Source organism: Monodon monoceros, unplaced genomic scaffold, assembly GCF_005190385.1.
Source record: "Monodon monoceros isolate NGI ecotype Baffin Bay Population unplaced genomic scaffold, NGI_Narwhal_1 Super_Scaffold_2, whole genome shotgun sequence".
In the NCBI taxonomy this organism is placed as follows: Eukaryota; Metazoa; Chordata; class Mammalia; order Artiodactyla; family Monodontidae; genus Monodon; species Monodon monoceros.
The window spans coordinates 59,852,275-59,877,221 of NW_021703776.1; the positions used below are offsets into that span (position 1 = coordinate 59,852,275).

Genomic DNA, 24,947 nt, shown 5'->3' on the forward strand with positions numbered 1-24,947 from the left:
ACTTCATGCACTAAGGGCCTGGCCTCTTCGTTGCCGTTTTTATGGTAAGAGGTCTCTCTGCCTTTTTTTTTTTTTTTTTTTTTGCGGTTCGCGGGCCTCTCACTGTTGCGGCCTCTCCCGTTGCGGAGCACAGGCTCCGGACGCGCAGGCTCAGCGGCCATGGCCCACGGGCCCAGCCGCTCTGCGGCACGTGGGATCTTCCCGGACCGGGGCACGAACCCGTGTCCCCTGCATCGGCAGGCGGACTCTCAACCACTGCGCCACCAGGGAAGCCCCTCTCTGCCATTTTTGACACCACTGACTGCCTGTCCTTCTCCAGCCCTTTTGCTCCCAAGACTAACGGCCCGTCTCCGAGCTCTGCCCTTCCTGCCTGCCTCCCCTGCCTCCCCCACGCGCTGGAGTTCCACGAGGCTCCAGCCTTGGCTGCTGCCTCTGCCCTCCTCATCCTCTCTCTGGGAAATCTTAGCCATGCAGGGTGCCGAGGACCCCTCACACGCTGCTGGTTCGTAAGCCTCTACTCAGCCCGAGCCGCTCTCCTGGGCTTTTAGAGCGACAGCTTCACCAGGGCATCCCACGTGCACCTCCAGCTGCGCACCGCCCCCCCCAGTCCCCGCCCCGTCGTCTCACGTGCACCTCCAGCTGCGTCCCCCCCCTCGCCGTCCCCGCCCCGCCGTCCCACGTGCACCTCCAGCTGCCCACGCCACCCCTCCCCCGTCCCCACCCACCGTGTTCCCCATTTCAGTCGGTGGCACCACCATGCACTCAGCAGAAGCCCAGCGTCATCCCGAATTCTCCCTTCCCCACGTCCCCACGCCCTATGTCCAAGTAACCGGAAAGTCAGGCTACTTTCCCCTCAGCACTCGTGGTCTGGTCTCCTGTCAGCTGGGGGAGCGCGGGGCACCTGCTTGCGTGAGCCGCTGTCTCCAGGGGCTTGGGCATCGGGGCTGGCCAAGGCTGGGCGGGGCAGGGCGGTGCCCCTGCCTGGGATGGCAGCAGTTCCGGGCTCAGTCCCCTGGGCTTTGTCAGAACCCGCAGCCTTTTCTCCCACCGCTCCAGGCCCTGCCGAGTCTCCAGAGGCCCATTCGCTCCCGTGGGTGATTTCCTCAGCCTGTTCCTCCTCCAGCCCCGCCAGGGCCCCTCCCTCACAGCTCTTCCCTTGGTCTTCATCTGCAGAGGCCCTCTTCCCAGGCTCTGCCCGAGCCCCTGGGCCGCAGGGCTCCGCTGGGCAGCAGAGGAGAGGGCAGGCCGTCTTCCACAGGGCTGCGCTGTCTCTGATGTCTGTCCCCGTAGGCATAAACACACTTCCCTTTTTGTTCTCAGGCAGCTGCAGCCTTCAAACGCTCTTAGGACCCGCTGCCTGGCCCTGGCCATCGCGGACATTGTGTGGCGGGCTGGAGGCCACACGAGAGCCGTGGTCACGCTGTAAGTGCTTCCCTGGGCTGTGTTGCTACCACTCCACCTCGGGCGGGCACAGCTCCAGGCCGGCTGGCCGTGCGCTTTCCTGTCCTTGGGGAAATCATCGTCTCACACAGGCCGTCTGGGCCTGAGGACCGTGTCTGTGTCCTCCCAGACCCCTGCCCTGTGCTCCAGGCCAGGAGGAGCCCAGAGAGTTGACCTGATGTGCTGGGCAGCCCCACACCAGGGGAGGGCCAGCCCTCCACGTGGCTCCGGTCGAGAGGGGTCAGATCTGGGGATCCCTCTCTGCAGGGGGTGCTGGCGGATGTAACCAGCCTGAGAAAACCCATGCCCCCATCCCCGGCCCCCCACCGGCAGCTTGCTCCCCTCTACATTTCTCTGATCCGGAGGCCTCGGAAAGCAGCCTCTAGGTCGACCCAGTCATTTGTACTGCTCCCCCAAGTCCCCAAAGCACACTCCTATTTGCTCTGTCACTTGGATCCCCGTTCCAGTGAGGAGACTCAGGGAGGTGAGAGATCAGCGGTGGAGCCAGCGCAGTCTTCTCTGCTACCTCTGTCCTACTGGTGGAGGATACCATCCTCGTAATCTATGTGGATGGTCTGCCGGCTTTTCAGCCTGACCCTTCAGAGTGGAAGCATCACGTCATCCCAGCTGTGTGGCTAAGCTTTAGTAAAGGGGGTGCCCTTTGGATACAAGGGCCACACCCTGGAAGGGGGCACAGTGGTCAGTAGAGCACAGAACTTAAGAGACTCCAAAGGCTGACCCCCAGTGCTGTTGCTTGTTGGCTCTGTGACCTTGACTAACCGAGTTGACTTCTCTGTGCCTAGCCTGTTTACTCACCTGGAAAATAGGGGTGATAGTAATGATTACTTAAAGGGGTGAATGTGGGAATTGAACAAGTTAACATAAATAAAATGGTATATAATGAATGATAATATCCATCAGTTTAAATAATTTATCCATATAAATTAGTGATAAGTAATAGTATGAAGCACTTAGAATAAGGTCTGGATCATACTAAGTATCGTGTCAGTGTTAGATATTATCATCATTATCACTACTGTTCTTATCGAGTGCTTGTCCTTGGTACCCATGTTCCAGGTAACTTACAAACCCTGGCCCTTAGGATCTGCATGGCAGCCTTGAGAGCATATGGGGCAAAAATTCAGTCTCTCCTTACTTTACAGATTAGGAAACAGAAGCCCAGAGAGGGGCGGTGGCTGGTCCAAGGCTGCACAGCAGGCTAATGTCATAGTGGCCCCAAACCCAAATGCAGCTTCTAGTCCATGCCTTCCTGGGCTGCACATGCAGGTGCTGTGTAAACAGATGTCCTCCAAGAGGGCAGAGGCTGGACTTGCCTCAAGTCCCTAAAGACGAAGGGCAAGTGAGCATTCCTTAGTCTGGCAGCATGCTCGTCGGTGGGTGAGAGGCAGACTTCCTGCTACCAGGATTTGGGTTTGGTTATCCCGAGCTCTCCTTCGGCTGTCTTTTTTCCATCCCATATTAGCACCCGCACCTCTACCCCCTCCCGTTTAGTGGAGTTCTCCGGACCCGGCCTAGCGGGTGAGTTCAAAGCAGGGAAACGAGGTGCACTTGGCTCCCTTCTTTCCTTTGGGCCACCTTTTGGTTTGTCCTCATTGAGCAGCCCGTGTGGTTTTTGCCCTGGCTCTGGGGCATGTCTTCTCTCCACGCAGAGACTCATGCATCTCCCTTTCCTTTTTAGGGCTTCGAGAACACAGCAGTTCAGTCCAACCGGGAAATACAAAGCAGATGGAGTCTTAGAAACAGTACGGCTTTCTGGAAAATTATCACGCAACCTTTGGCTTTGTTTGGGGACAGTCTCCTTTCATATAAGTAAATCCTTCCTCAGTTGGGGATGGGCCAACCTTCCCTGTGGCCCAGGCCAGCAGAATCCTCCACCTGGGATTGGGGTGCGGGCAGAGGTGGGGGCCTTTGGGATGAGCTCTGGCCAGAACTGGCTTTATGGCCAAAAGTCCGATGGGCGCCCCGTCATGTTGAGCTTGTACAGAACCTGATGTCCCTCCAGCGTTCGATGCACCATGCCTTTTGGCTAAACCCCAGCCTTTCCCGTGTCCCCCTTTATGTCATAGCATCCTCTCTGGGATTGCCATGAGAGGGTAGTGGGGGTGCAAGGGAGAGGAAGTTAGCAGAGAAGAGCTTTGATGGACGGAGCACCAGCTGGAAGGCCAGACCCAAGTAAGACAAAGGACAGGAGAGAAATGAGAGACGTGTGAAAATGTGGAAACTCTGAGACTCTCCCACAAATTAACCTCCTCTTCACTGAGGATTTTTGTTTTACTTAGCTTGTTCCCTTTGACCTTTTGGGCATGTGTGGCCCTGGGATCTTAATTAAGCATCTCACTTTGTTGGATGTTATCTGTGAAAGTGTTGTTTTCTGACCTGCATGAGAAAGCACAGGAGACGCATAACCACTGCTTTGCACTGAACTCAGGGCACCGCCTGCTGGGCTTAGAACAGGCCTGGTGATGGCGACCTGAGTGGGTCACCCACCCTGTACTCCCCTGTCCCCCGACCCTCCCCGCCCCCAAGGTGCTCCTCAGATATCTGTGACTAGCCTGCAGGGTGCAGCCCCGCCCGTCAGGGCCATCCATGCATGATGCTGGCTCTGTGGCTTTAGTTCCATGATGTCTCCAATCCTGGGGCCTCTAAAGGCAGGCCCAGTGTTGCTGCAGGGCGGGAGCCCCAGAGACCCCAGCTGGGCCCTGCAGCCTTTAAAATCACACACAGGTGTAGGAGTGCCTCTCCACCCCCGCTCCCGAGGTCGCCGCTCTCTGACTGCAGAGACATTCCCCAGTGGGGTCTTGCAGCTGCTGAAGTTAGGGCCACAGAAACTAATCCAGCATGGGGGACCGTCCACCGGGCTTGGGCAGTTCACCCTGTGTGTTTGTGTTTCCCAGCTCATACTCCACAGTTTGACCTGCTACGAGGAACTGGTGACTTTTCTTCAACAGAGCGTCCATCAGGTATGAACGATGGTTTAGTTTGTGGGATGTGCGTTGCTAAGCTTCTGCTTTCTTTGTGGGAGACATGCTAGTGAACTGGGGGTGTTCCCCGTTCATCCCCACCCTGGAGTAGTGGGGCGAAGTCGGCTGGAGAAGAGTGGGCTTGGGGGCAGAGGGTCTGACCTCTGCCACTATTTCCTGGAGGGCTGACCATGGCTACAGGTAAAGGGAGCCGCTGCAGCGGGGGCTGCGGAAGCAGGGAGGGAGCGGGGTCAGGCTGAAGGGGAGCAGCTATCAGACTGTGGTTATGAGAGCTTTCTCTCTGTCCGAGGGCAAGCAGCTACCTCTGCAGGTAAAGGATACTTCGTCAGTGAGTGGGGCTCAGCACCATCTGGGGAGGTGACTAGGACATGGGTTCCTGGGCTGGGTTGGAGGTCTGAGCACCGTTGATGGAGATCCTGATAGTAGAGGACCTTGCTTGGTGTCCTGGGAGGCAGGGCTGGGCCCGGAGGGGCCTCCGGAGCATCCTTTCTACTGGAGGAGAGCCATGCACCCGCTCCAGGCTGTGAGGTGGGGTGGAACCCAGCCAGGGCCTGGGAGCAGCCCATCAGAGGACTGAGGGAGTTCAGAGTTGGGCTGTAGCCTCGGGGCTTTGTGGAGGAGGTCGTTGAATGAATGCTCCGGGGGTGGGTGAAGAGCATTGTCTCTGGAGCCCGTCAGCGTCAGTGGATGTTTGCATCTAGGTTACACCCCTTAGTAGCTCTGTGACCTTGGGCAACTTACTGGCCCCCCCCCCCGTGCCTCAGTTTCCTGCTGTGTACCATGTGGCTGATGACAACGGTGCCTGCCTCAGAGCGCTGTGCAAAGCGTTTGCCTGGAGCCACCGTGTCCTGCTCCGTGTTCTCGGGGGTCGTTAGCTTTTGTTGTGGGTGTTTCATCACCATGGTGATGATCACGTAAGGTAACCTTGAGATGGGTTAGTTGTAGACAGGTAGAGACGGGAGGGAAGCATGGCAGAGAGAAGCAGCCTTTCTGCGTCAGCCTGTCCCGCAGGTGCGTGGGAGGGGCTCTGATGTAGGAGGGGTCCTGGCCGTGCCGCTGGAAGTCCTGGGCTGGCTGTCACTTGTTCCCTGGCTTTCTCTGGTTCTTCGTGAGCATAACCCAGTGGGCTGTCTATAGATGCAGCGTGCTCACCACCGGCTCAGGGCCATGGGGTGCCTGGAGCAGAGGCCCCGGGACCTCCTTTGCCTTATTCCTTGGTCACAAGTGGCCTCAGGATAGTCACTGGGCTTCAGTGGCCTCATCTGGAAAGTGGAAGATGGAGCAGTTAGTTAGCGGGTAACTTCCAGCTCTTTACCGTCCAACTGTGATTCTTAAAGAAGAACCTTAAATGCATGGGAAAGAATGTCTTCCAAATTAAGGACCAGGCAATTTAAATAAGCAGAAAGGACACCTTTTATTAAACATACCAGAGCAGTGTGAGAATACAGCGACGCATCTGAGAGACGAGCAAACCCTGACAGCATCAGTGTGCATTCAGGGAGGCCAGGACCAAGGGCACCTGTGTTCATACTGTCAGGTGACGCAGAGCTGGAGGAGGGAAGCCGTGTGGGGCAAAGGAGGGGCCCTGGGGTGATTGCTCACATGACACCAGGATCTGAGGCCCCATCATTGCCCCTGAGGCCCTGGGGTGGCCCTTCAGCACCAAAATCGTCTACATCCTTGTCTATAGATGGGGTCTCCCTCCTCCCTTGGCCTGTACCCACAGGGTTTCGATGAAGCCCGAGCAAGACAGTGAGTGTGAAAGAGGTTCTGAGAGTGGGACCCTTGCCAGGGGCGGGAGCCGCCTACTTCCTGCCACACCCCTGGGCTCAGAGCAATTTTCCCCCCTCTCCTGGCCTTGATCCCTGGGTACGAGCGGTCACCATTTGGCCCTCGCTCTGGAAGGTGTTGTTTTCTCCCTGCAGTTGAAATTCTGTTTTTGCTGGAAGCCGTTGAGCTGCCTCAGCACTACCCTCACCAAATTCATTTTTCATGGTCTGGGCCTAGGAGGGGTTCCTCGTGCCAGGCCTGGAAAAGAACACTGAACCACGTCTGCCCAAAATAAACAGCTTCCTTGCTGTGTTTTCATTACCGCTCACCCTCCTGGTGAGATGTCTGGCTGCCGCCCCCTGCGAACTGGGGGATGCTCCCGCCCCTGCCTCTCACTGGGGTTCTTGGTGGACTCAGGTCTCTCCTGGGCCAGAGCAGCTCGGTGGAACGACCCCTTCTGCCCAAGCGGTACCAGACATTTTTCCAGACCCTGCTGGTGGGTTCTGGCCCGGTTGCCTGCCTGGACTCTCCTTTCAGTGCAGGCACTTCGCCCTGTGGCCTTCCATGGCTTGGCAGCTGGAATTTGATGAGATAATTTTATAATAATAAATGTTTTAAAAACAAAATGGGATATTGGTGCCATTCAGTCGTGTTCCATCCGGCAAGGGCCAGAGGCCCCAGGCGGGGATCATGTCCCTGCCCTCCGCAGTCTCACCTAACCTGTCCACACGCAGGGGCATATCCACGGCTCAGGATGAGGTCCCCTTGGATGTGTCCCAAGGACTGTGGAAAATGCTGGCCTGAGTATAATAATAGTTCTCCACGTTTACACAGACTCCTGGCTTACAGCGGGAGCCTGTGTTCCTTACTTCATTGCAGTCCTGCGAGTAGGAAGGCACGGCAGTGGGGGAGACAGACCCAGGAAGTGCCGTGGCCTCCCCAGGACAATGTGCAAGTCCAGGGCAGAAGTAGGTAGGCATTTCAGAAGGGGAAACTGAGACTGAGAGAGCTTTGTCACTCCTTGAGGCAACAGACAAGACTGTAGTAGAGCTGTGACAAGGGCACTGGTGGCCCGAGTCCTCCCAGGCCTCTGTCCGCCTGCGCAGGGACATCAGCATTCCTCTTTGCAATTGTCAGAGCACTTCCACCGACCTGGCCTCATAGGACGTGCAGCGTAACCTAAGGAAACATGCAAGGGAGGTATTTGTTATCCTCATTTTGCAAATGGGAAACTGAGGACAACAGAAGTGAAGTGACTGGCCTGAGATCACAGAATTAAGGTGACATTGATTTAAGATTATTGTTGATTCATTCATTCCATTTCTGCTTCCAAAAAAAGATTTAAAGGTAATTATTAAAAAAAAATGATGTCCTTGGGGTTTTTTCTGTGCTCCAGCCATGGTAAACCTTCCCTCTCTTGCCTCTGGGCCTTTGCATGTACTTCTTCTCTCACCTGGAACAACGTTCCCTTTTCTGATTCCTCCTTGTCCCTTGGGCTTCTGTCTAGATATCGCTTCCTCCGGAAAGCCTTCCTTGACGCTCCCTCCTTCCCTAAGCCCTAAGTCTGCATTGAAGGCCCTTCCTGTGTGTGTGTTTCCAGGGAACCTTGTTTTTCCCATCAGTGCAGAGCCCCTTCCCCACTTTTTTCAAGTTGCTTATTATTCTCTCTTTCCTGAGTTACTTCTCGTGAGGGCAGATCCGTGTCCACCTTGTTCACAGGTATAGCTTTAGCAGGGAGCATCCTCTTGGCACAAAAAGGTCAGGCAGTAATTGTTTTTTCTTGAATGACTGATGAATTGAATTATTGGGTGAAAATAAAGACTATATACATATATAATATTTAGGAAATATAAATCTATATTTTTAATTGAAGTATATATAGTTCATTTACAATATTATATTAGTTGCAGGTGTACAACATAGTGAGTCAATATTTTTATAGATTATACTTCATTTAAAGTTATTATAAAATAATGACTGTATTTCCCTGTGCTGTATAATATGTCCGTGTTGCTTATTTATTTTATACATAATAGTTTGTGCCTCTTAATCCCTACCCCTATCCGGCCCCTCCCCCTTTCCCTCTCCCCACTGGTAACCACTGATTTGTTCCCTATATCTGTGAGTCTGTTTCTCTTTTGTTGTATTAATTCATTTGTTTTATTTTTTAGATTCCACATATAAGTGATAACATACAGTATTTGTCTTCCCTTGATACAGTCTATATTTTGAGGAAAAGAAAAGATAATTCTATCAGAATTTTGAGCTAAAATAGTTTGAACATCATATTTGGCTCTGAGCTTCCTGGCAGCCAAGGCAAAATGGCAATATGATAAGTTATATGATTCTCACTGTTTCAGGAAAGTAAGCTTTCTTTTTTTTAAGTTCAAAAAGAAACTGTTCACCCCATAAGGAACACTGACTATTGTAACAGGTAGCATCTTCATCACCAATTCCAAAAGTGGAATTGTTGTCCCATAGTGGGATGAGTAAGGCCTTCTCACTCATTTGCAATCGGGAGACAGTGTTCCTTCAGGAAGCAGAAATGACATAGTCCATCCCATTAATCCGTGGCCTGCTGGGCTCACTGGACACGTGGGCAGTGAGGACCCAGCATCATACTAACAGCTAACACAGGTGTCAGGCCCTGTTTGAAGTGCTTTACAAGGATGATCTCACTTAATCTTCACAACAACCTCATGAGGATGGGTCCTGTTTTTATTGTCTTTGTTTTACAGATGAGGAGATGGGGCAGAGAAGTTAAGAAATGTCCCCATGGTCACATAGCTAGGAGTGGCAGAGCCGGGATGTAAACCCAGGCAGCCAGGCCCCCAGGTTCTGGGCTCCAAACCAGGGTCAAGACTAGGGGAAGATGGGAAGACGAGTGAGGCGCTCCCCAAATTCAAAGGGGTCCCCCCAACCTCAGTAAGCAGCATAAATAATATTTTAGTGCAATAGTTTAAAACTATTAAAATTAATCTCAGACAATCCACAATGAACAAAGAAATTTGAGACGATGGGATCTGCTCTTGCACTTGCCATGCTCACCTCACTGGCACCTCCCCACCCGATTCTCCTCCAACCTGCTCTCTGCTACTCTCTGCCCAGTGCAGTTCTTAGGATCCCTTAGGAGTTAGGGATTTGGAATCAGATGGAGTCCCCTGGATACCCAATGGGCTGCTTGCAAGTTGTGTGACCTTGGGCCAGTCACTCAATTTCTGAGCCTCAAGTTTCCTCACATGGCAGAGGGCAGTAATAACAGTATTTATAGCACAGGCCCGGGATAGTTTTAAATGTGATAATGAGAGACGACGCTTGCACGGTAGTGGAGGCTGCCCCAGGCCACTGCTGTCCGTGAACTTCTGGGGCTCGGAGGTCGTGGGCTGTTCCTCGGCGGGCACTGCATCTGCTCCATTGTCACTCAGGCTGGTGTGCCCCTCGTCCCTTAGGGAGTCTGGTTAGTGAGACCTGCATGGGATTGGCCATGGGGCTACCCGGCGACCTCTGGGACCTGGCTGGAAGCAGCTGGCTCGGGGTCAGGCTGCTCCCTGGGTCGTGGTCCCCAAGGAAGTGACAGGAGGGAGGTGCACACACTTGCTGGGTTCTCATTCCTCTCTCCTCTTCCCAGTTTGAAGCAGGCCCCTATGGATGTGTCCTGCTCACCCTGTCGGCCATCCTGTCCAGGTCCACAGAGCTGTGAGTATCTTCCTCATTCATTTCCAGGAGCCGGGCTTGTCTGTCTGGTTCACTGCTGCCTCCCCAGAGCCCAGGGCAGAGCTGGGCACGCAGTGGGTGCGTAGTGAGCATGGATGAATGAAGCAGTGGGCTAGGGGCAGCTGGCTGGACAGAGGAGAGAGAACAGTTACATTCTTTGTACATGTGTGTTCAGTGCTACCTTCTCCTCCGTCTCCCCACATGTGCTGGGGAGTGCGTGGGATCCGGATCCAAAAGACGCCCCAAAGAGCTTACAGCCTCCCTGGTGTCCCAGCGGCACTGCAGTGGGCACGTACTTGAGCACACACGTGGACTCCCCCGAGACATGTGCGGGGACATAAGAACTGGGAGATGACTGAGGGCCCTGTGAACTTGCTGTAGGCCAAGGCAGTCCCGAAGGCTTCAAGGTTCGTGTCTAGGGCCAACCCTGAGGGGCTGAGTGTGCCCCGGGGCCTTGGAGGCCGGGGGAGCAGGGAGGCTGGGTCCCCGGCTTGGACTCCATGCATCCTTATCAAACGTGGCCTCCCGGGCTGCCTGAGAACTGGAGTTCCGCCACCACCCTCCTTCCCTAGGAGCTTTCTAGGCCTCTTTTCTGTACTTGTCACCTGGGCATTATGTCACTAGGGAGGGGAGCACATTAACAGCACATTAATAGGTTTGTAAAGTACAATCGATCACCCCATCCACTTCCCAGCAGAGCGCAGACCCCAGAGGGCGTGGAGACCTGGGGGAATGAATTTGCACTTTGCAGGAGTGCGTGGTGTTGGGGAAGATTTGGGAACAGCTCTGAGCAGGCGGGCCCTGGGGACTGGGCAGGCGGAAAGAGTAGCCATGGGGAGCCCAGGCTGGGGAGGCCCGGCAGAAGGAGACGCTCGCCCCCCACTCCTGGTCCTGGGCGGGCCCTGTCCGAGTTCCCCGTGGCCTCTGGTGCGGGTGGGAGGAGGAGGGCAGGGGCTCTGCAGCCTCGTGCTGCTAGCCTGCCTGCTGCTCGCTGCTCCTGACCTTATTAAATGCATGTGTGTGCACTTTCTAATGGCATTTTCCTTCTAATCCTGCCATAATGATATGATTCATTCCTGGCCGGGCTCACGTGCACGGGCGACCGTAAGCCGCCCTGCCTTCTCCCCAGGCCTGGGTTTGCTAATCCCTGGGCTGACGGGTGTGTGGGTGAGACCCTTGAGCTCCCTGAGGGGAAGCTGAGCTCTCAGGAGGGCCAGGCCCTTTTGCAGTCCTCTTGGCTTCAGTTTCCCCATCTGTATGGGGGCTCCTTGGCTCTGAGGGTCAAGGTCTCTGTGCTCAGTGTGTCTGCTCTAGGTGCCACGGGGCTTGCCAGCCTGGGGGCCGGGCACCCTGTTCACATGCACACTCCTTAGGGAGCTGCTCTGGCAGCCCTGCCCATCTGAGGGGCCTCCGGGGCCCCATGTCCAGGCTGTGCTTCACGTTGTCCAGAGCTGGAGCACTGGGGCTGTTTCTGCCACCTCCCCGTCCCGTCCAACCAAGCCGCGCAGGGGTCAGTCCCTGCCTAGGTCGTGGCACCTGTGGGGCATCTGTGCCGGGGGGGCTACCTCGCTGGACCTGCACAGCCTCGTGCCCCTGGGCCTGAAGAGTCACAGTGCGGCCATGCCCCTCCCCCTCCACCAGTCACAGACACACACACACCCCGAGACACACAGATACACACAGACAGACACACGGGCACAAAGAGACATACACAGACACAGAAAGAGACATACACAGACACACAGATATACACAGAGACACATGGATACACACAGACACACACAACGCTGTGGGGGTCCCCTCCTTCCCCTTGTCCCCAGAGAGAGTACATAAAGACAGTCTCTCCTGCTTAGGGCCCCCGAGGACCTTCCCTGGGTCCTGGAGGCCAGTGGTTCCGAAGCCTCCCAGGGCAGCTATGGGCAGCCTGGCCCCGGCAGTGCTTTGGTGGGAGTTGTCTTACTCCTGTGGCCTCCCTTTCCCTCCTTCTAAGAAGACAGCATAGAGAACATTCTTATCGGCAGTAAGAAGGAAAGCAACCAGCATCTAGCAAGCTTCCTGTGTGCCAGAGCCTTTGCTGTAGCATTTTACACGGGACGCATATAATCCCCGCGGCTACCCTGTTAGGGGTCACTGTTGCGATCACCATCACCATCTCTGTCTTTCAGGTGAGGAGGTGAGGCTCTGAGAGGCAAGTGACTTGCCCCAAAGTCACACAGCTCAACCCAGGCAGCCTGGTCCCAGATGGGGTTCTCTGGGTTTGCTGTTTAAGGACCTGAACTTGGGAATAAAACAGACTTGGTTTCAGGCCTGACTCCAAACTCCTTTGAGCTTGAGTTTCTTACTCTGTAAAATGAGGATGATAATTCCTGCCTCACAAGATTAAACGAAGAAATACATGTGGTGTGCTTGGCAGGGCTCTGGGCGGGTGGCGGGCCTCAGATAGCGGCCGCTGCTTGTCCCATCCTCTCCCAGCTGTTCTCAGGAGCCTCCTGTGGCCCGTGCTGTCCTGTCTTGCCCTCAGCCTTGGCTTGGTGCCTCGTGGTGGAGACATGGCCACAGGGACGTCCTGCAGTGGGTGATGGGTCCTCCCTGGTGCCAGGAGACCGCTCTTAGGGGGAAGCCCCAGTTCCGCAAACACAGCTTAAAAACCACAGGACCAGGCGATCCCAAGGGCCTTCCTGCTCTGGGGTCCAGTTTTAGCTTTGCTGAACCCTTTGATACCATTTCAGGGTGATCCTGTGCTACTTTGGGCAGTGGAACACATGACCTGGTAGCCCAAAAAAGAGAGCAAGTCTCTCAAATCATATGCTGTTCGGCCAGGAGAAGTGGAGCTGGGGGAGGAGGGGCTGGGAAACGCAGCCGAACACAGTGTGAGTATGTGTGCGTTTGTGGCAGGGCGCGTGTGGACGGGAGATGGGTGAGTCTGAGGGGCTGGGTGTGAGATGATGTGGGTTTTGGTGGTTGTGTCTGAGATTGTGCGAAGGGTGACTTGATTGTGTGTGTGCGGGAGTGTGAGTCTGACTGAGCGCATGGCCGTCCCTTCCTCCTAGCAAGGCTCTGAGACGCATGCCTGAGGCCCAGGGGCAGCTGTCACAACAGAGTCCTTGCCTCGTGTCCACGGGCTGTCCCCAGCCCTGGGTGGAGCCAGGGTGAGGGCGCCATGGGCAGACACAAATGCAGCAGGGTGCAGCCTGGACACTTCACCCTCAGAGGCTGAAAGAACAGTGGCAAAGCTGGCCTTTGAGTTTTGCTTACCCCAGGCTGAGTGCAAAGGCTTGAGAAGGTTTCATTATTTTCTGCTTGATTGCAAGCCATCTATTTTCTTTCCTAAGATCTCGAATTGCTTACAGTAAATCTCATACAGGCTTTCATGTTCTCCTAGTTCCCCTGCTTTCCAAACCGCATGGCCCAGAACTTTCCCCAGCACATTCTCACAAGCCCCAAGGATGCCCAAGTATCTGGGGTCAAGGCCAGCTCCCAGCCAGCCCTGCACAGCACACTGCAGGGGTGGGCCAGCCCCTCGGCACAGGGGAGGGCTCGGGCGCTGCCCCCCACCGCCACCCCGGGTGACTTAGGCCTGGGCGGCGAGAGGAGACAGCTCGTGAAGAAGACCTTTTCATTCAGTAGACCTTTGGCATTCATTACAGTGGCAACTTTGGGTGCCCAAGGGCAATCTTGAAAGTCCAAAATAGGCGGTACTTTGTCATTTGCCGAAGTGGAAGTGATTTTCGAGCAGCACAAGCCAGGCGCTGGGGTCATGAAGAAGCCTCCACACCACGTGGCTCAGTGTTCTTTGTAACCATCTCCAGCAGAGGGAAAACAGCAACACAGTGAAACAGCCTTGAACTGAAACCCAGCCGTGAGTGTCGGTCAGGCGAAGGCAAGTGACGGAAGCACAGTTCTTAGCCGGCGTAAGCAGAAAACAATGCAATTAATGGATTCATATCAAAAGCCCGGGGCTTTGGGAGTGACTGGGTCCAGGAACGCAGACAGTGTCTTTGGGACTTGGTGTCCCCCATTCTGTCTCTTCTCTCTTCTTTCCTCTGTCTCTGTCATGTTCTCGGGGGAGCCTCCTGCATGGCGGGCTCCAGGGACCCTTTTCTTGGGCTGCCGCTGTTCCTGATGCCTCATGATGGCCAGGCCCAGGCTGCAGCCATTGTGGGGCAGGTGAGACTCAGGGGCTCCCCCGGAAGGTGGTCAAAACCCCCAGGGACCTACCACACTGGCTGGGGAAGGGCCGGGCTGCGTAGTCAGGAACTGGAGGTATGAGACATATCAAGGAGCCGAGAGCAGGCCTGAACTCGGGGGTGAGTCAGATCTGGGCCTGACGGAGGCCCTGCAGGCCACTCTCAGAAGCGCAGAGAAGCAGTGACGAAGCTCCCAGTGCACCTCAGGGAGGCTGGGCGGGCCAGTGGATGGCAGCGTAAGGGTTCGAGCAGGGGGCTGTTCAGGTTGAGAAGCCCAGGTTTGGGGTGGCCCTAGCTGTGCTGTGCTGGGGGGAGGAGAAGATAGGAGACTTGTCAGCGTTCTCCTCCACCCTCCTGTCGCACCCCCTAAACTCTCCCAGCCCAGGATGGGAGGTGCACACAGAACTGCCCAGGCCGGGTACCCTGGCTCGATAGGGACAACAACTGCTTTGTAGCCCCGAACGGAGCCTGGCCTTTCTCCCGTGGGTCTTCCAGGTGGGACGCGGGAGACCGGGCAGGATGGTAAATGGCCCTCCCTCCCGACATGCCAGGCTCTTTGGACTATAGCTGGGAAACAGGAGGAGAGGAACTTTCTCAGTGAACTCCAAGTCACCTGTAACCTGGACTCGGGTTCTGGTGGAGGCCGTGCTAGTGAGCGCTTTCAGCAGACGTGTCTGAGGAGGCCGTGGTGGTGGGTGGGAGGCAGACCCAAAGGGCTTGCTGGTACCTTTGTCATCGGAAGCAGCACGTGCTCCACCCAGACCCCACTTCCTTCGACTGACCTTCCTTCCTCGCCCAGGTTCCTTTTCTGGGGGCCCCCAGCTCCTGTGCAGTGAGCGGAGCTCCATCCTATAGCTCTCCAGCTGGCTCCCCCAACCCGAGGAAGGCAGTTGCTGGAGGCCCAGCCTCATCTGGGGGCAGAGGAGAGAGGGAGGGGCCCTGGGCCCCTGCAGGTGCACAGCAAACGGGCCCCAAATGGTGTGAGCCTGCCCATACCCAGGCCTGTGGAACGGCCTCCAGAAGCTGGGTCCCAGGCTGTGTTTGAAGGCAGGCAGAAGCAAGTGTCCCGCCCAAGCAGCTGAGGCTGGCCTGGAACAGCCCACCCCAGGCTTTGGGGGCTGCCAGCAACCCAAGGGACAGGCCCATAGGCCCGGGACCGTCATCCCATCCTGCAGCCGTGGGGACCAAGGTTCTGAGGATTAAGGGCAGGTTGGCGCACAGCTGACACCATCCCCCGAGTCTTCTGTGCCTGCATCTCCCTTCCCGGGCTGGGGGAGGAATGACAGGCGCTGGTCAGCTGTGTCTGCCCACTTAGAGGGAGAATGGGAAACAGGGCCCCAGGGAGTCCCAGACCAAACTGATGCTTGTCCACCTCATTTCAGCCGGCATAGTCTGGTCCCAGGCTGCTGAGGTGGCAAGTCACGGCCCGTGAGTGCCAGTGGGGCGTGGCTGAGGGCAGCAGGTCTGCGCATAAACAGAGCCGGAGGGCTGGATGCAGAGAAGGGTGACCAAGCCCAGGCCACGCCAGGGATAGTGGCAGAGCTGGGAGGGTCTCCTGACGCTCGGTGCATCTAGCACGCCTATCCACTCACCCAGAGCTGTACATACCTCCTTGTTCCACGAAGGGCTTGCTCAGGTGCCCAGGTAGAGAGGACAGGCCTCAGGAGGTGGGAGAGGCCGTTAACCTTTTTTTTTTTTTTTTTAACATCTTTATTGGAGTATAATTGCTTTACAATGGTGTGTTAGTTTCTGCTCTATAACAAAGTGAATCAGCTATACGTATACATATATCCCCATATCTCCTCCCTCCCGCGCCTCCCTCCCACCCTGCCCATCCCACCCAAGCCACTAACCTTTTGAAAGAATCTTTTGTTCCAGGCCAGCCTCAGCCGTTTGGGTGGGAATCTTGCTTCTGCCTGCCTCCAAACAAGGCCTGGGACCCAGCTTCCGGAAGCCGTTCCGCAGGGCTGGGTTTGGGCGGGCTCACATCATTTAGGGCCCATTTGCTGTGCACCTGCAGGGTTAGGGCCCAGTTCTGGGCACCATGGGGCCAGGCGGACACAACATAACCCAGGCCCTCCAAGTCCTTGCTACCTGGAGGGGCAAGGCTGGCACCCAAAAAGCAGGGGATGGGTGCTCTTAGGAAGGGGATGTCTGCAGGGAGATGGGGCACATCTCTCTGGGGCAAGGGAGGTGTCCCTTTTTGGAGGAGGTGACAGCAGGGCTCTGAGCGTTATGTGGGAAGGATTGCGGCAGGCAGCAAGAACGTAGAGCAGGCGAAGGCTAGCAGAGGGGTTTTTGCAGGGAAGGGCTCCTCGAGGCACGGTTGGAAGGAAGGTGCCGGCATGTGGAAGAGGACTGGGGGAGGTGAGGTGGAAGGCAGTGGGGGAAGGGCTTGGGCATCTCTGCTTTCTCTTCCTTCCTCCAGGCAGGTCCCTCTCTCTCCATCCACTCTCCTTGCCCTGCTTCCTGGATCCCCTTCCTCTTTAGGGCCCGTGCCTGCAGAATGGAAATAATACCCGTGCCCTCTAACCTGTGGAGCTGTCTGCAGTTTGCAAGGCCTTTTTATGGCCTCAGCTCTTATTGCAACGACTCTTTGAGGTGGTTATTGTTACCTCCATCAGGGGATGACACACCCAAGGCTCAGAGGTAGAAAGAAATTTGCCAAAGGTCACACAGCGCAGGTGGCAGAGGGGGCCTGACACCCAGGCATTCTGACTCATTGTCCGTTCCCTGTCGACGTTTCTGAGAAAACAGTCGATATCTGGCCACATCCAAATCCTTTTCAGATATTCATGGCCACAGTTCAATCGCTGGGAGCGGAGACTCCATTTATTCTGGGTTTTTGGCCGTGACACGAATAGTGGAGGTTGCAGGAATCATGACCTCTCGGTCATTGTTTTGTTGTTGTTGTTGCTGGTATTGCAGGAAGAAGGAAGTTACATTTACCAACTGTCAGATGCTTTATATAGTTCATCTCATTCAGTTTTCACAGCAATCTGTAATAGAAGGAGGCGTCTTCATACCCATTTTACAGGTGGGGAAACTGAGGCTCAGAGAGGGGAGCAACCGGTAAGCGGCAGCAGCCGGATTTGAATCCCAGGCTCCCTGACTTCAGAGCCCACGTTTTCTTAGTTGTTCCACAGCTGTCCTTTCGCTGTTGATATTGTCCTCGAGAGTCAGTAGAAGTCCCAGCAAACAATGGATGATTGTTTCTGGAGGCTGCTGCAGGTGGCAGGGAGTGCAGTGGAAGGTACAGTCTCTGGGGGAGGGTGTCCTGGGAGGGACAGGCAGGAGCTGACCCAGTGGAATGTGGTGGTGCCCCGGGCCTGGTGCCCTAGAGGTCAGGTGGAGGGGAGGTGGCTGGTTGGGTCCTCCCCGGTTAATTACCAGTTATTTTAGGCATGATGTTTTAAATATCAGTCGTGGACCAGGCACACTTGTGCATATCCTGGAAGGTCCCCGGAGACTCTGGTTTTATAAATGAAGACACAGGCCGAGAGCGAGGTGTTGACTTGCCCGAGGTCACTCCGCCAAGTCCAGGACTGAGCTGACCATTGACCCCTCCTCTTGTGGACACTGATTTTAGGTGAATTTTGGCTGTAGACCAGAACCATATTTGTAGGCCACTTGGACATATTTTCCTTCTTATTCAGAAACTTCTGCACAAAATGCCCAGGTTCATATGTTCAGTCGTGTGTCGGGGAAGCTTCAGAGGGAAGGGACAAGCTGTGTCCCAGCCGGGGAGGGTGGGGACCAGGACTGGGGCTTCAGGGCTCAGGGACCTGCCTAGAGCTGGCCGGCTGGGTTGACTATCACGTGTTTCAGGCCACCCCAGACAGTGTGATGTTGGCGCCAGGGACACAGTCCCTGACTCTGTGTGACCACAAGTCCCTTCTCCTTTCTGGGCCTCAGTTTCCCCATCAGTAGAACAGAGATGGCCGCTCTTGCCCGCTGACCTCACAAGACTTTAGGGAGGACAGTGTCGCTGAAAGCGTCTGAGGCCGCAGACTCTGCAGATCCGAGGCTCGGGCGCTGTAAGCTGCTCAGTTGGCAGAACCTCTGCCCCTCTGAGCCCTGTGCCAGAGGGCGGGCTGGACAGAGGCAGTGGAGTTCTAGGACCGGCTTCAGCCTGAATGTGGGCTGGCACCTGTCACTAGCCCTGGGCCAGCTGTGTCCTTTCTCTAGCCATCCATTCTCCCGTCTGCAAAATGCTGGGCCCCGGAGGCTCTGCCAGCCCTGATGTCCTCTTTGTTCCGTTTCTTGGTGCAGTGCAGTGTCTCTGGGACCTCCCGATGCGGGCAGAGCTGGGAGAAGCCGTCCTTGCTGGCATCCTGGGCAGAGCCCCTTCCTCTGTCAGTGGGTGGACTGGACACCCCCAGGGTCAGGCCGTCACCCCAGACCATTGGTCCAGGTTCTGGCCCTTGGCTTCCAGAATGCTGAGGAGGCTGGCGGCAGGGCAGCCAGGGCCAAGCCCTTCCTCGTAAGTTTCCACGCCCTGGGCAAGTCCACTCAGGCTCCCCACACTCTGTGCCTCCTGCAATCTAAAATCCAGGCAAGGTCCTGTTCCCTAAAGTGTTCCCCAGTGTGGGACAGTCTCAGGGGGCAGACTTCATCAGGCCCTGGCTCCCCCTCACCCAGCCTGGTGCCTGGGTCCTCGGGCTATGCAGAACTCTTCCGGGGCCCAGTGTTGTCCAGCTCCCAGGAGGACTGTGGAAGGAATAAACTGCTCTTTAGACTGGAATGGTCAGTCCCAGGGGAGGGCCCATCACAGCTTGTAGCTCAGAAGCCCAGAAAGTAGGAACCTCAGAACTCAGGCAGCCCCTCCATGGATTCAGCCCCTGCTCCCAGGACACTGCCTGCCCTTGTGCAAGTCCCTCATGTTGCAGAAGGGGAGACTGAGCCCCAGAGGGGAGAGGTCTGTGGCCACACGGCAAGACAGGGCTAGAGCTCTGGTCTGGTGATGGCCCCACCGTGTGAATCGCCTCCTCTCTGGGGCAGAGCAGAAGCTGCTGTTTCTTTGCTCTAGGGTTTCTCACACTCAGCTCTCCAGGGCTTTCCCCTAGCTCGAGGTCTGGGCATCTAGATTTGCCAAAGTTGTAAATCTCTTAAGCCATAAGCCGCTCCTTGGCGTCTCCCAAATGCCCTAGTATGAAATACAGATGTTCCTCCTTTTTAAGATCCGAGCCTACTTCTGAATTTCCCATCGTGTTTGCACCTAAGGATGCAATTACCATTTCCTCCTATTGTCCTTTCTGCCCGTCCCTCTGCTCTCAGCTGACGCAGGCGCTCAAACCGGCTGGGTGAACACGAGGCTGTGAGAAGATCAGACTGCTTCTGAAAGCTTTGGGGTGGCTTGGGGCCAGCGATCCTTATCAGTCCACCCAGGGCTCCTCGGAGGCTATTTTCTTCCCTTCAGAAGATGCCTGTATATATGCCACAGGGAGCGTTTCCATCAATTCTTCTGCCCAAGCCAGTGCCAGCCACACGCCGGCCTCGTCCATTTGTCCCCCGTCCTCCCAAGCTGGCCCCTTCCCAGGCCCGCTGGGTCGTTTCTGGCAGGCCAGCCTCCAAGGCCCTTCCTGAGGACCCCCAGCCTCCGTGGTTCTCGGCTGGGCCCTGCAGTGTCAACCCAGCCCGTCTTCTCGCGTGGACCACGAACCGTCCCTGTTCGGCCACAGTTAGTAAAATCCACAAGAAAGCGTTTCTGCTATGGAGTCACGGAGCTTGAGTTTCTAAGCTCGTTTGGGGCCAGAGTGCATGTTTTAGGTTGTGGACTTACGGCAGATTGAGATTGAAAGCATGAAAGTGAGACCAGGTTTTTCTTCTCTTCCACTAAAAGGAAAAACAAACGTCATGATTGCTTGCCTCTTCCTACCTCTGGGCCACCCCTGGGTGCTCTCTTTGGGGTGCAGATGTAGCCCGTGCTGGGTGGGCAGCAGTGGGGTGAGCCAGCTCCCTGGCCTCACATCACCCCCCTGGCGTTAACCTCTCTGGGTTTCTTTCCATGTCTGTAAAAGTAATTCCTACTTCACTGGGTGGCTGGAGCCTTGAAATGCTGTCTTCTGAGTGCGGTCTGTAGGTGGGAGCTCCTTTCCTGTTACCCGTCTGTCCCACGGCTCTGTTCAACAATAATGCTTGGTCTCCCGAGGGATTTGCTTTGGGGTAAAAGGGATAATAATGTCCTAATGGTGGGCTTTCTAGACGGTAGGATGGTTTTGAGATTTGGGGGCAGGGGGCTTGCCCCCTGGTGCTGGCCTCACATGTGACGGGGCCATTGCTGACCTGACACTCTGTACCGTTCTGCCCCCCAGTAGCATACAGCCCTAGAAATCTCTTTCTTTCAGTTTGGTGGGGTTTCTTTTGGCAAAGGGGCTTTTCACCTTGTGCCCTTAGGAGGACCCCATTCTGAAGGTGGAGCCACAGAGGTGATCTAGGGTCGGGGGGAACACAGGCCTCGGAGACTGGCAGCTAGATCCCCCGCCAGCTCCATCGCCCACGAGCTGAGTGCCCTGGGCACGTCAGTTCTTCTCTGAGCCTTGGTTTTTCTCTCAGGGTTTAGGGAATAATAGTTATACTCGGCCTGGTACAGGGTCTATGCCCAGGTGGTGGCAGCTGTTGTTTTAGGACTCAAGGAGGCATTAGAGGCCGTTCCTCCCATTTAACCGACTTGCAGACCGAGGACTGGAGGTGGCAGGGGATGTCCCAGTCCCCACTCTTAGTAAGCGACAGTAGGAGAGTGAATGCAGGACGTGGATTCCAAACCCAGGGCCCTTTCTTCTGTGGCATGCTTCCATCACGAACCTCTGGTGTCTGCCGAGGGCCTGGTGGCCCTCTGCAGGCCAGAGTGGAGGCCACTGCCCAGAGCAGAGTGAGCCCCGGACTCCAGCCCCAGGGAGGGCACAGAGCACAGAGGCTCAGGTTCCTGCCAAATCCGGAATTTGGGGCCTCAGCCTGGAACCCGAGGGGAGGCCCTGGCCACCCTCAAGGTTTGCCCGGATCCTGAATCAGGCCGAGGTGTGCTAACAGCCCTTTCTTCTTGCTCTCCAGTGTCCGCCAGGACTTCGACGTCCCCACCAGCCACCTGATTGGAGCACACGGATACTGCACGCAGGTCAGGGCCGCAGTGGGGCGTGGGGTGGTCAGGCGCTTCTTTCCCTTCCTCTTGCCTTCTGTCTTTGCCCCTGCCAGCACTCCCCAAGCAGCTTTCCTGTTCCGCCTCTGCTGGGCTTCTTCCTTACGGAGACCTAGAAAGGGAACTCAGGTTAACTTCTGTTTCTGGAGTTTGCTGTACCCGATCTGTTTGCCTGGAGCTGCAGGAGGTTCAAGAGAGGCAGAGCCAGGTGCTGCCCAGCCCGGAGCCCCGGCATAGGCTGGGAGCCTCAGGCCCAGCTGCGGGGACGACGACCATGGCACCCTACGATTGTACAGCACATTGTCTTTATGACCACCCACCCCTGTGCATCTTCACAAAGGGGCCCTCAAGTGGCTTCGTGGAGGGCAGGGGGTCCCTTAGCACAACTGCTTGTCATCGATCCTCCCAGTCACCCGGTGGCACAAGGAAAGGGATCTGTTTCAGGTCCTATCAGCGAGTGCCAGGACTGGAGCCAAATGCTACACATGACTACTGTCTGAGCCCTTCTCTGCATGGCAAGGCCTCCTGAGCGGCCAGCGGGCCACAGTTAAATCTGACCCTCAGTGCATCTGGGGGCGGCGCGTGTAGCACAGACAGGCTGAGCGGAGCTTCTCTGGTTGCTGGGCCCAGCTGAGGACCCAGTTGTCCTAGGGGTCCTGGCTTACTTGTGCCAGTCCTGAAAACATACCTGGGCACCATGCAAGGGCCAGCTTGGGGCCTGTGGTTTGTCCAAGGCACCCAAGGAGATGTGAGGTTGCCTGCTGCTTCCCCCCCAGAGAAAGGTTTCAGGCTGAGCGACGGCCAGTGGTGGTCCAGCTCCTGCTCTGGGTGCCTGTGCTCCCCGTGGGAGCTTCCCGACGCGCTGTCAGAGAGCGGTGTGACCCAGGGGTGTGCAGTTAAGCGGCATACGGAGGATGCAAAACACAGCCTGGGGCTGGATTCTGAGCTGTGCTGGCAGTTCCACTTGCGGCATGAGCTGGAGCGACTTTCTTCCCCTCCCCGAACCTCAGTCTCCTCATTTGTAGAATGAAGCATTTGGACTAGATCAGTGCTTCTTAAACTTCGATTGTGCACACGAGTCCCGCAGAGTCTTGCTGAAGAGCAGGCTGAGATTCCGTGGGCCCGGGCTAGGGCCTGAGGTTTTGAATTTCTAACAGGCTTCCAGGAAGGGTGATGCGGCTGGTCCACGGACTACACTTTGAGTAGTGAGGATCCAGATGACCGCTAAGCTTTGCCACTGGGTGATTTTGAGTCTAGGGGCAGGGAGCGTCCTGTCACTATTTCTCCCCCAATTTTGAGGAGGCTTCGTGCTCTGAGGAAGGTTTTGAGACACACCCCAGATGGGCAGCAGGACCTTTTCTCCCCCTTGAAAACCCGCTGGGAGCACTTGAATGTGTCTGAAGAAGGCCATGCCTTTCTTAGGCAGCTGCTGGCCCTGAGGTGCAGTATCTCAGAGCAGACATTTCCTCCAAATTCTTTCTCGTTTCCTCTGCAAGAACACAATGAGGCCCCCTCGGTATCTCCCTCCAATGAGGGCCCCTCTGCGGCCATCAGAGGGGCCTCTTTTACTGCCTCTGGGGCAGGGATCCTGGGGTTGACGGAGGGATTTATTAACCTGCGTATCACTCTCACAGTTCCGGGGAAAACACTTCTGTGAACTCTGCCCTCCAGAGTTTATGGTGGGCAAGGGCTGTTACGGCCATTCCCACGTACCATGGAGGAGATTCCTGCGGGCTGGCCTCACGCACGCACCAGCCCTGGCAGAAGGAGTTAGAAGCTCCTGCGCCAGCGCTAAGGCTGGGCTCGCGTGTATCCTTCCTTAGCGGGGCAGCGCGTACTTCGCGGTTGCCCTCCGTTTTGAATCTTTGGCTGGCCAGGTGGTACCCTGAGGGTAACAAGTGAGGGGAGAGGGAAGGGACACCAGAAAGGGAGCCGGAAAGTGAGGGTGCGAGTCCGGCGCTGTCACTAAGCAGCTGTGTGGCCTGGGCAAATCCTCTCCCAGCTGCGAGCCTGACAGGAGGTTGGAGCCCTGGATGCTCTGCTTGAGGAAGGGCCCTTGCAGCCAACCCAGTGCCGGAGGCACTGGCTAAAGGAGATGGCCAGAGAGTCAGAGCTCCACAAGTCACCGTCTCCTGGTTCTGGGGTTGGCAAGGCTTGCTGGCCTGTCGGGTGCGAGGCGTGAGTCATGCAGCCATGCAGCCAACAGAGGCAGAGACAGAGCGGGAACCCAGGCTGGGGCCTGCCTGCCTTCTCCTCCCTGCCCCTGCTATCCTCTCCTTTCCTTCCCCCGCCTTGAAGACCCCGCCCTCACTGGTAAAATCCCAATGCGGCCTGGAGCTGAGTTATTGGTGTCACCCCATTGTCAGCTTCCTGGTGTTGATAATGCGCTCTGGTTATGTAAGATGTTATCGTTGGGGGAAGCTGAGTGAGGGGTGCACAGGAGCTCTCTGTACTATGTTTGCAACTTCTTATGACTCTAAAATTATTTCAGAATCAAAAAGCTTATTAAAAAAATATCCAAGACTTCAAGACCCCCCCAAATGCCGCTTCTCCACAAAGCGGCTCTGACTGTCATGGGGTCCTGTGTCCGTGTGGGCCACGAGCGCTCTGTGCACACATTGTTACAGCCCCAGTCACGTCCTACATTGTGCTTCAGGCGTGCAGGCCCGCACCGGTCCCCCCTCTAGACCCGGACGCCCGAGGTCAGAAGCCACCCTTTCCCTCCAGCGGGACCCGCACCCCACCCCCAGCCAACCCACACACAGGGTCCTGGGCACAGTTGGCGCCCAGTGAATGCTTGTGGAATAAGGACTGATGAGTTCCCAGAGTCACGTTGATGAGCAGAGTTGGCAGCTCCCCTGAGGGCTGTGGGAACGCTGAAGCCACAGCCCCTCTGATTTCAGTCTCTCGTCCTCCTTGCTTTCTTCCTTCCTTTTCTGCCCTTTTTCTCTTGTTCCCCATCTCCCCTTGACAAGCCTTTCCCCTTTCTCTCATCAACAGGAACTTGTCAATCTGCTCCTGACCGGGAAAGCCGTGTCCAATGTTTTCAACGACGTGGTTGAGCTCGATTCCGGGAACGGGAACATCACTCTCCTCAAAGGCATCGCCGCGCGCAGCGACATCGGCTTCCTGTCCCTCTTTGAACACTACAGCGTGTGCCAGGTACTGAGCCCTCGGGCCTCCAGAGACCCAAGAGCCTGGCTCCCTGGGACCAACAGGAGGGAGGGAGGAGAAGGAGAGTTGGCTTCAGTTCCCGGAACTGGGTCCAGTCTCAATCACAGAGCATATGGGAAAACTACGCACACACGCAGCTTCACCACCATCCAGTACAGGCATGAAGTTCACTCCCAGAGCCAGCTGTGATGCCACGAAAGGGACTTGTAGGGATTTACAGTGTGCTCGTGCATTAGAGTGGGCACAGTTGTCGCGCGCGCGCGCGCGCGTGCGTGCGTGTGTGTTGGCCAGGGGGTCTTTTCCAGGGACAAGGACCTGAGGTCTTGGGCCTCGTGTTAGTTTCCTAGGGCTGTCTCAACAAAGCACCACAAACTGGGTGGCTTAAACCCACAGAAACGTGTCGTTTCATAGTTCTGGAGCAGAAGTTCTCCTAACAGAAGTCCAAAATCAAGGTGTCGGCAGGGCAACACTCCTCCTGAAACCCACAGGGAGAATAAGCCTTCCTTGTCCCTTCTAGCTTTTGAT

General features: G+C 56.1%; 1 protein-coding gene across 3 annotated transcripts in view; it reads left to right on the plus strand.

Annotated features, from left to right (window-relative positions):
* Window positions 1–24,947, plus strand: part of MINDY4 (MINDY lysine 48 deubiquitinase 4) — a 113,784-nt gene that overhangs the window by 71,537 nt on the left and 17,300 nt on the right. For all 3 annotated transcript variants that reach the window (XM_029233194.1, XM_029233195.1, XM_029233196.1), the window contains exons 10-15: window positions 1,321–1,422; window positions 3,140–3,203; window positions 4,356–4,421; window positions 9,841–9,908; window positions 21,164–21,227; window positions 24,249–24,410. In XM_029233194.1, coding sequence (XP_029089027.1) covers window positions 1,321–1,422; window positions 3,140–3,203; window positions 4,356–4,421; window positions 9,841–9,908; window positions 21,164–21,227; window positions 24,249–24,410 — 526 coding nt within the window. The remainder of the gene's footprint in view (window positions 1–1,320; window positions 1,423–3,139; window positions 3,204–4,355; window positions 4,422–9,840; window positions 9,909–21,163; window positions 21,228–24,248; window positions 24,411–24,947) is intronic.